A 13756-nucleotide genomic window follows, 5' to 3' on the forward strand; every position below is an offset into this window, starting at 1 on the left:
TTCATGTGCTAGAACCAGCCATTGTGACAAGACTACACCATATTTCTGAGGCCCTCTTCATCTCCTAAGCTTCTTTTGTGGCCGTCAGCCAATGGCCGCTCACCCCGCAAGATCAAAGATGGCGCCCCATTTAGCTGGTTGCTTTCTTGTAGGACGACGGTCTCATCTCAAGGACGGGAAGCAACACGGAACAAAAGCGAGGTTGGATGTTGACCTGCACTACCGCCGTGTTGACATACTAAGCTCAAGCAACAAACAAATGATGCGAGTTAATTAGTCAGCCATGCCAGTAGAATCTTGTTAGGTCACGCCATTGGGAATTTAACTTGCCTTTAAAGTTCCCCAAAACCTTACCGACTGAATATAAATTCATCCTTAAGGAATAAAACAATACCATGCCTTCAACTGTTAGTTGATCTTAAAGAAGAATAAAGGCACGGGAATCTCCATCTTGACTTTGATGTGTCGACAGAGTGGATTTCATTGACACCTAGACTCCAAGTAGATTTACAGCGGGAGTTTAAACTGCGCCTCTAGGCTGCGTTGACGCTCGCTCGCCGAGATAATCAGTGAGGCCAGAACTGAACTGAACCGTCCCGACTCCGAGCCCAACCACTGAGATGACATTCAGCGATACTCGGAACAAACTTCCCCTCGGCGCTGCCCTTTCTTGAGGACTGGCCGTCCTAATAGTGGAAGACAGTGCTGGGCCGGGGGAGTAATGATTTTAGCTTTAAACTGAATTAACTATTGATTCAGCAGCAGCCCACTGTGTGGACGTGCTGTTCTGTAGTCTTGCTTTTCCAAAACGTAGCCCTCTGCACATATGACTGGATACATCCATATAGTATGTCAGCTCAGCATCGTATTTGCTAGCCTGCTGGGCGTGAACGGGCCCCGTGAGGGCTACAGTAGCAGCTGCCCACTGTTTATGCTGAATGAGTTTATAGATGAGCACAGATTTTGGAGATCTAGTGGTGTATCCCTGCCAGGATTGTTTTTTTTTCATGGACAAGGCTTGCTGTTTTATTTGGAACATGTTCTGAAATCTGTGGTTCCATCAAGCGAGTTGTATCAGATAAATCCGGCAGTTTGTTGGCAGGATTGAGATTGCTACGTTGGCGATGTAAATAACGTGATATCACATTAGCATCTTCCATCTCCCTCCTTTCTCTTATTAGATGAACACGATTTATTGGTGGTTGGCTATTCACAAATTCACCTAATCATTAATAGATTTTTTTGCATGTTTGAGAGTTTGAGAATTTGCGTCTCGCAGTTGGCATTTTTTGTATTTAACTTTAAATTAGTTTGCAAATCATGAAGCTGTTTGCCCCTTTTGTAATATTGCACAAAATGTGAAAAACAATTTTGGAGTGCTCCACCCTTAGTATTAAACTTTTTTTAAAAAGTGAGCACATACTCCTAGTTTGTTCTTACTTTGGCTCGTTAAAAAAATAAAAGTAGCGTTTCAGACTTTTTCTAAATGCGAGTCAGTGACATTGTTGGCCGAGCTCTAAAGGAAATTGAAAGAAATAACGGAGTGTGTGTGTGTTGTACTGCAGAACATATTAGCATAAGTGTCATGTTCCGGAGGTCTTGGCTTGACTGTAAAATGGCTTGTCAGCAGTTTATGTAATGATGGAAATAAGGGGGTTGAATTAGTTTAGTCCTTTTCGATTAGCTAAACTGTTATGACTGTTTGATTGTACCCTTGGAAAACTGCTAAAGCTAATAAAAAAAGTGGTAAGAAGCCCTGCCATGTGTTCACAGACCTCCATTGTCGACAAGGTAATATTTGATATTCAGACGATGCCAACGCATGCAGACATTGATGGTCCTCAGCTAGCGTTCAACGCTCATGTTTGCTGATGTGTGGTTACTCCATCAGATTGAGGGTGAGGTGGGGGTCATATGGATGCAATATTGTGTTCACCCTAAAGGTTGAAATAATTTTGTGCAGAATAATAGCTGCAAAATGCCTTATTTCCCAGCGGACGTTGGTTCTTTCACACAAATATTCCTGCACTGGGATTTAAAGAATAGGTGCGAAAACATCTCTCAATTGAGACAGACAAAAGAAAATATACTTGTATTCATGCTGGGTTTAAATAGACAGTGGTGTCCATTCAAATTGAGCTCAGCATCTGTGTGTAGCCCTTAATATCTCCTCTCTTATTGAAGAAGAGGAATATAAACACTGTGTGGCTTTCTCTTTATGGCGCTACATTTCATCAAGCGCATGTGCCATAAGCCACCGTTTTTCCATTAAAACTGTAATGCATTTTTATTGAATGCACAAATCGTTGTTGCCTCTTGACATTTCAGCTGAATGCGTTTTAGGAGTGGCGATGTAAAATAAATTGACTTTCCTCTGCGTTTCACTCACAGGAACGACAAAGAACAAGGTAGTTGTTGAATAAGAAATAGAAGAAGCTAGGCTAACTCGAATCGTCTATGTTTTTGGAAAATCTTATTTTTTATCGTGGAAAACGACCTAGACAAGTTATTCAAGCTCTCAACACTACCAGTTGGCCCTCTGTTTGGGTCTGGCAATTGCACAAGCCTCAGGTTGTTTCCTGTTTGGCTATCATTCTGTTTCCTGTCACAATCGCAGTCAGTTACTCGGCCCATTCACACCCACACACATATATATATATATATATATGAAAACATATATATATACATACATATATTTACAGTAATTGCCAAAGTAAGTTGGGCAAAAAAAACAGCACTTGAGCTTCATAACGCGTTCCATTCTACATACATAGAGACGCACATTCATCCGTCTCATCATTTTTAATTACAGAGCCTACATTGTCTGCACTGACCCATTTTACCGTCAGCTGCGCAGCCCCTCCAATCACACTTAATTTCATCTGGCATTGGACTCCAAGAACAGTGAGGACCTCCTCCTCTTTGGAAAAAAAAAATGAATCGAGAATGACACGCCCGATCTCCACCGAGGCCTTTAGGCCCCCCTTGGCTCGGAGACACGAAACAGCTTTTAGCGGCAAAGATTGATACAGGTGGCAGGGGATGTTTTCTCAAGATGTTCATTGAGGAGATTAGTAAACACACTTAAAGAGCCCCTTTAAAAACCAATAAAAACACCGAGCTCCACGGGGATGTCACACAGCTAATTATCACTTTGACGATCCCGATCAATGTCCGCGCTTTCGCTACGCAACTCAACCGTCTGTTGACGTTTGTGTTTATGACACGTGGCTTACTGATGTATAAACTCTTGCATGCTCATGAAGTTGTCATCCTCATTAGCTGCTCACGTGTGATGTTTGGGATGTCACCTCAGAATGTGCATGGAATTGGCGTCTACAGTTCTCGGAGGAGAATCATTTTGCTCCCTACAGACTGTTTGAAAAGATCTTATGATCTCAGAACACGGGAAATTGTAAGGACAAATCGGTTCCTCCATTCTTTGTCAATGTTGCATAAATATGCTCCTCAAATGTGTATCGTTGACATCTCTGAGACTCTGTGGAAGTAACAGAGCAACACTTTCCATCTTTTGGGTTAATTACCAACTCGCTAAGCGGGGTCGCATCTTACGTGCGACACTCCTGGTTGAACACAAGTTCAGCAGGACATCTTTAGGTGTGATGGCACCAGAGGCTACGAACCACCTGCTCCGACAACCTCTTCTCGTTGATGCGGAACACTGTTAACATGGCTCCCCCACGCCACCCTCGGCTCACTCTCTCTCTCTCCCTCCAGGGCGCAGACTAATTAATGGATACCATTCCTAGTTGATTAGCCCAAGTCCTTTCGGTAATTACATTCGCATACTAACCACTCGGAATAAAGGGAGATGGTGAAGAAAAAAAAATGGACACAAAAGGCTGGGAAATATATGAATGCACTTCATGCATTGGCTCTGATCTTAATTTGTTTCACTATTGTTTGGCCTTGGCAAAGATAAGATGTTTTATTTCTTCTTCTTCTCATCAACTGGAGTTCCTGGTGACTTTTTTCCACACACACAGAAAAAGAATGATAAAACGTAAGAAGTTTAACGAAGACCCCGCGATTCCTACCATACCATCCCCCAAGCCAAACCGGGTCTTGCGTGGGTCGAGCCCACTCCACACAGAGCTTCATTGTGCTGCCTGACCCAGCTGCTAGCCCATAATTCTTCATTCTACGTCCTATTGTTCCGACCTTTCACCACGCTTGTGTCCCTAAAGAAAGGAAGTGGCTGCCACTTTTCCAGCAGGAGATGCACGGGTCAGGAAGGGGGTTTTAGAGGTTGTGAAAACATTTCTTTGCAAAGTGTCCATTTTAGTAGCTGAAACTAGCATGTGGCATTTACACCCTCCATGACTTTAATACAGGAAGTCCTATGGTTGTCCATTACAAATAATGATACCTTTACCAACTAATATTAGGTTTGTTAATTGGTTAGCGATAAAAACTATTCTGACTTTACGCCAACTAATGAAGGAAGTGCATGGCTTGTGGGAGACTGCCAAAACTCACATTAACTCGCTCTGATTACCCCGTGTCACCCCCCCCCTACCTCTTGTGGTATCACTATTCGCCCACAGGTTGTGTGAAGTTAATAAGCCACTAGTGCATCTTGATACTCGTCTTTGTCATGCAAAAACACTTAATTGTCATCCCCGAAGCCGCTGAATAGACAGAGAAGCGTCTCATTACTTTCCACTTTGAATCAACCCGGGCCTCTCCGAGCGACACGCTCATCGGGGGCCAAAGTAGCGGCGCGGCCTCGTGCAAGCGGTAAAAATAACAACAAAAAAATAAAGGCCGCTGTGTAAACGTTGGCCAGTGAGTGATAGCTGTCCACGGTGAACAGAGCAGCAAGTTGATGGTGTTTTTGTCGTTTCTTTTTCCCCTTTCAGTTCCAGAACAACAACAACTACATGAACATGTCAGAAGCGAACGGCGCCCTGCTGACTGCTAGTGATGTGAGTATACATGAATTTAAGCAATAACTCTAATAAATTGTCAGACCATTTCATTTTGAGGAGATAGTATCGTATATCTGTGTATAGTCTCGAGACAATGCAGGGCCCATTTTAAGAACAAAGGCAATGAGAAGAGTTGTGAGGACTGTATAGGATTCTAATTGATGAGCCACTCTATAAAATTACAGAAAACAAAAATGGAGGCAAGAATCAGAAAATAAGTATTTGTGAGCTTAATCGCGGTTTCTTGTCTCGGAAGACCACCACAGAATGATTATTTGCCTTGTTAGAGCTAGCAAAAGCTCATTACAGGATACCCAAGGAGCCCTTGTGATACTGCATGAAGAGGTCTGGGGCAGCAGGAAAGTGTTTTGGAATAGTCCAGAACATGAATGAGTGCAGTAGGACAGCAGTTAGGTGTGATAGGTGGAGGTGGGACGGCATCAAGGATTAAATCTGAGCCCCTTTGTTCTTGCAATAGTGATACAATCTTAGTTGTTTCAAATTCAGTCCATTTCATTGATATTCAAAATGGAGTTCGCTCAGAGGAACAAAAATAAAGTTAAATATTTAGTCATCTTCACATTTCCCCCCTTTTTTTCCTCGGGTTTATTGTGGTGGTCTTTAAAAAATGCACTATGAGCAAAAGAAAAAGCATAATCGACCTTTGGAGTTCATCCTCCAGATGCTCAATGAGCCAAACTCTCAAGGGATTTGATGATGGCACTTCAATCTCTATTTTTGTCTGTGACTTTCAGATTTGTCCTGATCATATTTTGACTTTATTTGGAAATTAATTTCTTTTTAGTTGCATGCTGAAGTGTCTATAAAACTGGCAAAAAATGTGTTGTTTAAACAAGAAGGGGGAACATAGCTTCCCTTCCTTGGTAATCCTTCAGCATAATTTCCATTCAGTTCATTCTTTTCATTGGCCCCATTCCATGAATAATAGAGCTCTTTTTCATTTCTTTGTGTCACATAATTCACCACTTCTCAGCATCAATTCCAATAAGCCCAATACACCATGAAGCCCTCTCTACTTTTCATATGGATGAATTCCTCTTACTCCATTCTGCTCTGTTATTTTTATGACCTGAAACGTTTCAGCCCGGAGAGACCCAGAGACAACACAGGTAGCTTAGTGCTGACATCTTGCGTTGTCTGCTGCTGACGTCCAAGGAGGGGACGTTGATGCGATGTGACTGCACTCGGTTAGAGATGCTCTGATATACTGGAAATAATGACAATGCCTGCTTTGCTTCTCAAAGACAAAGTTAAAAGTTCAGCAGTTCTCCCTCCCGAATAGAAATTCGGCTTCTACTTTCCCCCCCCATATTTACGCGATACAGACCTCAAAGGCATATAATCGAAAAAATTGACAGGTTTTATCTGTACCATAAAAGGAGAGTTACTAGCCGTGATCGCATAATCATCCACTTCGGGAAAAGGAGGTGGGAAGGGGGGAGTTTGGTAAATCGTGGATACTCCTTGAGTTATAGAACGAAAGAAAAAACCACCCAAACTCATTTGCACTTTATCAAAAGGAACAACTGTTTCCAGTGTTTGGGCACAGATGGTACTGCTTCTCGCTAAGGAGGACACGGAGAAAGAGATAAAGGATAAGAAGCATGAAGGCTTCATTGTCGGGATTCTTCAAGCCACTCATCAATTCAATGTACATGTCAAAGTAGGAATTCATTTGAGATGTAGTATTTCCTCAAATATTGGACAAGGGTATTTATTGACACTAATTTGTTGCCTAGGTGTTACAAATTAAGTCAATTTCAAGTGGAGTTTTTTTTTTTGTATTTTATTCACAGCTTTCAAGTTTTAAAGAGAAGGGAGCAAAGGCACAATAAAACACCCCGAAAAATTGCCGCAATTAAGCAACAAAGATAGAAAGAAATTTAGTGTGTGATCAGCCTCTCCTCCACTAAATTTATAAGGAATGAGTGGAAGATGTTCAGTTTATAATAAAAGTGTCTTTTCATACAACCCAATCAATTCCGACTCGGGGACATTAAGTGCTGCTGTTTTGGTTAGCAACATCGATCAAACAGGTTAATTCTTTCAGGTCTGTGTGTGAATGATAAGGCTTTTTTTTTTTCCTGATGGAAAATGGGAGGTGATTATTGGAGCCACAGGCAATAATGTTTTCCATCCCAGCGTGATTGCTTACTTGTGTTGCATTTATTTGGCGTGGCGTTTTGATGGCCGGTGTATCATTTACCTGATGCACTTAGACGATGAGATAAGATGACCTGGTTGTGCCTCCTAAAGCATACATCCTTACCGGGAAAAACGTTGACTGCAATCCAGTAAGATTGTCTTCCACGTCGATGGATCACTTTACTTAGTCAATCACATTAGAGACATCTAATGAACTATAAATATGTAGAAATGGACTACAAATTTGAAATAATGTTGATTAGGGCTTACAGTGGCTGATGTTGTCATTTGAGCAGTTGCACTCTGGCTGTCTGCTGATTTGAAACTGGATCCTTAATCCTGCCTGCCATTGATTCGCAGGCCGGCTACATTCAGTAATTACATGCTGCTGCCTTCAACATGTCTTGGTTATTGCATCTGTGAATCACATTAGTACATTTATTGAAGGGCTGGGAGTACTGCCTGAAAAGCTTTTTGTTCTCTCTCCCTGAAAGAGCAGCCTGATGGCACTCGGATAAAAAAATAAATAAAAAATCCCAACAACAAAGCCATGCAGGAGAAAATCCACTGATAACAATTCAACCTTGTTTGTTTTTATGGTTGTTTCTGTAAGCAGTGTTGTAATCTTTTTGCTTTTGTGCATTATATATGGACCAATCAAAGGATAGGGTCAGGGAAGTGTCGAGGAAATAGTTCACAAATTCTAAAGCTGATACTGTGCAAGGTTAAAACAGGGAATAAATCATTCAACAAACAAAATAGTGCTTGCCCAAGATGCAATATTCACCTTTTTTTTCTTAACAGTATAGCCAATTGCTTTATTTTTGCTGTCGCCCCCCCTCCCCTCCCAAAAAAACATTTGGATTAAAAAATATGAATATGAGAGAAGAAATCAACAATTTTAGGACATTAAACAAGTCAATCCTCAGACTTAAACCCAAGAGAGGATGCAGTTTACCTGCTAAATAGGAAACCAAATGGACTAACACCCAATACAAACAAGCAAATGATTTACAACTAAATGTACTTGTTTATTTAAATCCAGATGTAAATACCTGGAAATGAAGATTTTTTATGATTTAGTTTTATTTTATTTATTTATTTATTTTATTTTTTGGATGTTCATCTGGTCTTATTTTTATGAACTATATTTCTGAATATAATTTCTTCACGTCCGCGAGTGCTAATGCTAGGCTAATCACCCATAATGGCAGCCAACGTTGCCCACTCGTTAACATGAACGTGTATTCCATCCCGTGCCAGCAGTTCTTTTGGCACTTTCTCAACCGTTTGAATGCATTCACAAACAGACAATGAAAAGAAATCAGACTGTGCGTTTCGTAATCTTCAATCACAGCCGTCCTTTAAGCTGCTCCTTCTTGTGGAATTAGCTTGGCTTTATTGCAAATGACTCGCGGCTGTGTTAGCAACACCGTGACACCCTGCTACAGCCAGCAGGATCTGACACCTCTGCCCTCCCCAGAGAGGGTCTTTCCTCATGGACAGGAGACATATTTCAACCCTCTGTGTTCCAAATGAGATCTGACCGCACCGACGGCCTCCGGTGCATATGTTAATTTGCATCATCATTAACATACAGAGAAGATGGACCCGGCAGTAATACTGCAGCCTGTTTCCATCACCGCATGTCATCAACTTCCTTGTTGTTCATTAAAAATTAAACAACTGATGAAGACAATTCCGATCCCCCTTCAAAAATGCCTCACTATGGCCAACCTTCTATTTTGTTGGGCTCTAATATCCTGTTCTGCAAAGCAAGCCTATTGGGCCACAAATATAAACCTAGCTATTGATTGGACTTCTTTTGTAACCTTGAGACACTATGTCGGGAGTGTTATAAACTAAAGAAAAACCCTCGTACAAGGTCCTCTCAGAACAGACCACAAGGTCTCCACACCAGCATACAGCTTGACCCGGCTCGCTCGAAGAAGTCAGAAAAGATGAATGGACGCGGCAAAGATGGAGTATCTGGAGCTTTGCCCCTGCTTGACTTGTGGCAGTTTAGTGTATTAACTTTTAGACACATTTAGATTTTTTCATTGACATGCTGGCATCGCTGGGACTTGAGTGGACGGAAGCTTATGAGAGCTTGTTGCGAACAGCTCTCACTGGAAGTTCTTGTAATCTATTCAGCACTCAGGCAACCAGAGGCTGGCATTTTGACAAATTGGACTTTAGCTCCCTGTGAATTGAAGGTGAACTGGTTCTGTTTTCGGAATGAAAATAGTATTAATGGGTTCTGCCCTGGATGGTTATTGGTTATTAGTGCGTCTTTCGATGCCCTCAGCAGTCATGATGGTAATCTTGAAATCATCAGTGTGTGAAAGAAAATGTATTAGATTAAAAAAAAAATCACATTCATAGACCTTTATTATTTGGATGGATCCGAACTCCCGAGCTTAACTTCTGCACCCAGCTAACTAGTTTGGAATGAGTCAATAGGTTGCAGCCAGGAACTGCAGTACAACTGTCCAAGCAATTGTCGAAGAACTTACCAGGATCCCTCAGAATGGTACAAAAGTTTGTGTTTCTGTAGAATTGTCTCCTCAGGAATATGAATAAAAAATGTGACCATCAAAATTTGATGCTGGTGTACTGACAGTTTTCTTTGTCATATAGATATTCTCTCCCACCTTATTGACCATAGAATTGGTATCTTCTCACTCAACTGTGCCCTCTGGGTTTGGATGCAAGGTTGTCACGGTGTTGTATGGTGTGAGCACGTCACCTTGAATCTTTAAAAATTAAACTGTCTTTGAAAAGAGACCTTCCTGGTTAAAGTAAAGGCCTTATTTTGGCTTTCAAGCCAATTATCGTCATGTCAAGGATGCTTTTAAGTAGAGTAGTCCTGTAAAAGTGATCCCAATTGGTTTTGGATATGTTCCATTTTTTGGCAGATATAATAACATAATAAGATGATTTTTAAGCTTTTCAAGCAATCCTGGTTTTGCGAAATTACCTATCATTACCTTTGACACTGTCTTTTGGTTTTGCTGTGGTCATTGTGAGCTTATGAATATCCCCCATTTCCGCAGAGTGGCTTAACGCAACATTACACATAAAAACAAGACCTAAGTGTGTGAACATTCCCATCTCCAAGAAGGCGAGTAAGCAAATTAAGCGTGTCGGAAAGCTTTAATTCCAAAGGCAGAAGGATTAGGCTGTTTGATGAGCAGATTTAAGGGTGCAGGCAAGGGGAACAAAAAAAGAAATACTCCTGGCTAAGTGTAATCATCTTGAAAATGTTTTTTAAAGCCATCTCGTTGGTGACATGTATTGCACCCCAATGTTTTGCATCCTTAAGATTAACTGCTTTAAGATTAACTGCCTTTATCACACATCATCTCACTCTTACGTGATCGTCACTTGATTTTTTTTTTTTTAATGCCTTCAGCAAATACAATATTTTACTGCACTTAGAAGACTTACTTGCGTATAACCTCACTCCAAAAACTCAACGTCAGTCAGATCAACCAATGCTTTCTCTTTCCTTGCAGACCTTTCACACACCAAGTCTAGGGGACGAGGAGTTTGAGATTCCCCCTATCACACCTCCACCGGAAATGGAGTCCGGCCTCGGCCTGTCTGATGGCGAATCGCCCTTCCCCACCATGCCGGAGCCTCCGGTCCAGCACAGGGGCTCACTCATCCCTCAGTTCCCCCCTCAGAGCTTGGATCTGCCTTCCATCACAATCTCGCGCAACATGATGGACCAGGAAGGACTGACGATCAGCAATGGCCAACCGGTGGTGAGTTTGACTGCCCTTCTGCTTTGGTTTGACAAAAACGGGACAATGATAAAGTTGTTTCATCAACTAGAGTCTTCATCAAGTTGTTGTACCGTTCCAACAAAATGGCCACCATAGCAACATGCTAATGCCTTTTCAAAACATTGTTCTGTAAGCTGTAGAAGACGAAACTCACATTGTTCGAGGTGCGCTAAAATGGTGTTGTCTCATCCCTGACATGAAATGGTCAATTGCGGGGTAGCTGGCAGGCCTGTGAGATTGTTGTCTGAGGTTGGAAAAAGGTGTTCTTAAATGCCACGGTGGGTAGAAGCACTGAGGAAGAAAAATGGAAATGTCAACTGGATGACTGCTTGTCTATTAGGAAGAAAACGACAGATTCATTTAGCGAAAGGACAAAAGCATGATTGGCCCAGATAATGACGAAATTGAGGTGTCGTTCTGAGTAGATACAAAACCACACTTTTCCTTGTTTTGATCACTGATAAACCTCCGAGGTGTTTTTACAAGAATTGTAAATCGTATTTATTTTGTTGCATCAAACATCTATTGAACATATATGTCACAATAAGATCCATATTTGATTCTTCGGTTATTATGTTTCGTTGTTGTTATCACTGATAAACTTTGGTGATGATATCACTAAAAAGACAAACTACGGTATTTTTTCAGACCACCAAGTGCACTTGATTATAAGAGTCTTAAGGAACAGGTTTATTTTGGAAATTTCTATATATAGAAAGGGTTATAAGGTGCATTACTGTTTTTTGATCAAATATAAGGATTTAAAGTGCGCCTTATTGTTCGAAAAATACGGGACACAACCCCAGAAATTCTGAAGTCCTCAACCATTTGACGGTTTGAAGTATTGTTTAACTTTTGAGTCATATTTCTTCCTGGTTCCACTGCATTTATTTACATTCCATAAGGGGAGACGGGCTATAAACTCTTAACAGCTCCGTTTCCCTGCCTCCGTGCTCCAGGGCCCACAAGATAATTGCCGCTTTTTTAAAACATCCCGTACAGTAAGTGAGGGCCCCAAAAGGCTTGTGCCTAAAGAATTTTCATTTCACGGTCAGTTAAGCTCGGTACATCTGGAGGAACCTTGACACAATTACATTCCGGACCGTTCTCACGACTTGCTAGAGGATTAGATTTTGATTCCCTGGCATTTATTCCTCCTTTAAGACCATTTGCATGGCTCATGTGTCTGATTGGACTCTTATTTCAAAGCTGAGAAAGTAGGTTGCCGCTCGTTATCGGCCATCGCACATTCTGCCACGGGAAAAAAAAGGAGATGGTCCCTCATTTTCTCCTGAAATGGGATTGATTCCCCAAAAGCTTTGGCACAATGAATATCGTCATTCCTTTCACCTGATTCTTTCTTTTTTCTTTGTTATCTCCAAGAGGAAACTTTTGAAACAAGATAAGTGCCGGTCTCAGTTTGCAGACAGTGATTTACGAGAGCCTGAGAGGGGTGTTTTGTCATTGTTGTCAGCACGCTGATAAAGGAATGACATGCTTATGTACGTGATTACAAGCTCTCTTCTTTGTTATGGCTGCAGGGGCCAACAAATAAACAGCATAATATTACAATTACATTTTTCATTTGATTTGTTTGCTTTCTGCTCACTTTGCTCCCATAATTACGCAAAGTGGCTGTAACAGAAGAATATGCCGTTTATCTACCCGATGCTAGTTTTTAGTGTCAGTGTGAAAACAGCTTTTGATTCTTATTCCGGAGGGGGACAGTTGTCGAGTCGACTCTGTCTTTGTCAGTGTTTATGTAGAACACTGGCACATAAAAAAATACAACTGATATTACCTCAAAAGACCAAAATTATTAGTTTTTTCTTCTGATACTACCAATTGTGTAAGGCTACATCAGGTATGGTCAATCTGTACATAAGGCAAAGTCTCCCAGTCCATATCGGCGAAGGTTCTACGGAAAGGTAAATCAGAAAAAGTTGGAGATACAATACTCGCTTTTACACTCATTGTAAAAAAAGACTTATCTGTTTCAAAAAAAAAAAGAAAGTGAAAGTCAGGCTGTGAATACAGCAGATCTGATTTGCAAGAATTTCTATTGCATTGCCAAGTGCTCCTCTAATTCCCCAGTCCTGACTGCTCATGCAGCACGTAGATCTTGCAAATTGTTCACCTTGTTAGGGGCAATGCAACGCCTGAATGCCAAGTCATTATTTATTTAATCCACTCTCTTAACAAGCTCCGAACTCTCGAATTTTTTTGTTTCCCAGTGTGTTACCATCCCCTCGTTTGTGCTCAAACCCAATCGTACCGGAGGGTACAGCTTGCCAGCGTAGCTTTATTCACAATTTCTTCTCCCACCTCTCCTCTACTGTACAACGAGGGTCCTGGGCTTCTATTTCCAAAGAACACCTGGTGCTTTCGCCATGTCTTGACATGTGCAAGGACACAGAGAAAATTGCCTCAGTCTGTCCTCATATGATTGGATTAAAACCATACAGTAGATGTCTTGTAATGCAATCTCTGTTTACCAATGTCATGTCATTCCACCCGTCCGTGTTCTATTATCCTGTTCAGGGTCACAGGACAGCTGGAATTTAGTGTCAGAAGCGGGGGTAATATCCTACCCTGATCACTTGTCAAGAGTCTTAGGCACTGAAGTGGTCTTGTAATGTTAGCATTGATGCTAACATAGCATGAGAAGTGCCCAATATTATAGCCTGGGTAATGTGTGGATTTGCGTATTTATGGCAAATTTTATATATTTGAGATTGCCCCACAATTTTTTTACTTTAAGTTAATTGTTTTTTTTAATAATTTGTTGGTTTGGTAACAAAAAGCTAAATAGTGTTAAATGGGACACTGGGAATGTGGACGGGCTGC

General features: G+C 41.3%; 1 protein-coding gene across 1 annotated transcript in view; it reads left to right on the forward strand.

Moving 5' to 3' along the window:
- tox3 (TOX high mobility group box family member 3) overlaps positions 1-13756 on the forward strand; it is a 32275-nt gene that overhangs the window by 12931 nt on the left and 5588 nt on the right. Inside the window, exons 2-3 of the mRNA XM_049718362.2 lie at positions 4884-4949; positions 10637-10888. Coding sequence (XP_049574319.1) covers positions 4884-4949; positions 10637-10888 — 318 coding nt within the window. The remainder of the gene's footprint in view (positions 1-4883; positions 4950-10636; positions 10889-13756) is intronic.

This window comes from Syngnathus scovelli, chromosome 4 (genome assembly GCF_024217435.2).
Source record: "Syngnathus scovelli strain Florida chromosome 4, RoL_Ssco_1.2, whole genome shotgun sequence".
NCBI classification, from domain to species: domain Eukaryota; kingdom Metazoa; phylum Chordata; class Actinopteri; order Syngnathiformes; family Syngnathidae; genus Syngnathus; species Syngnathus scovelli.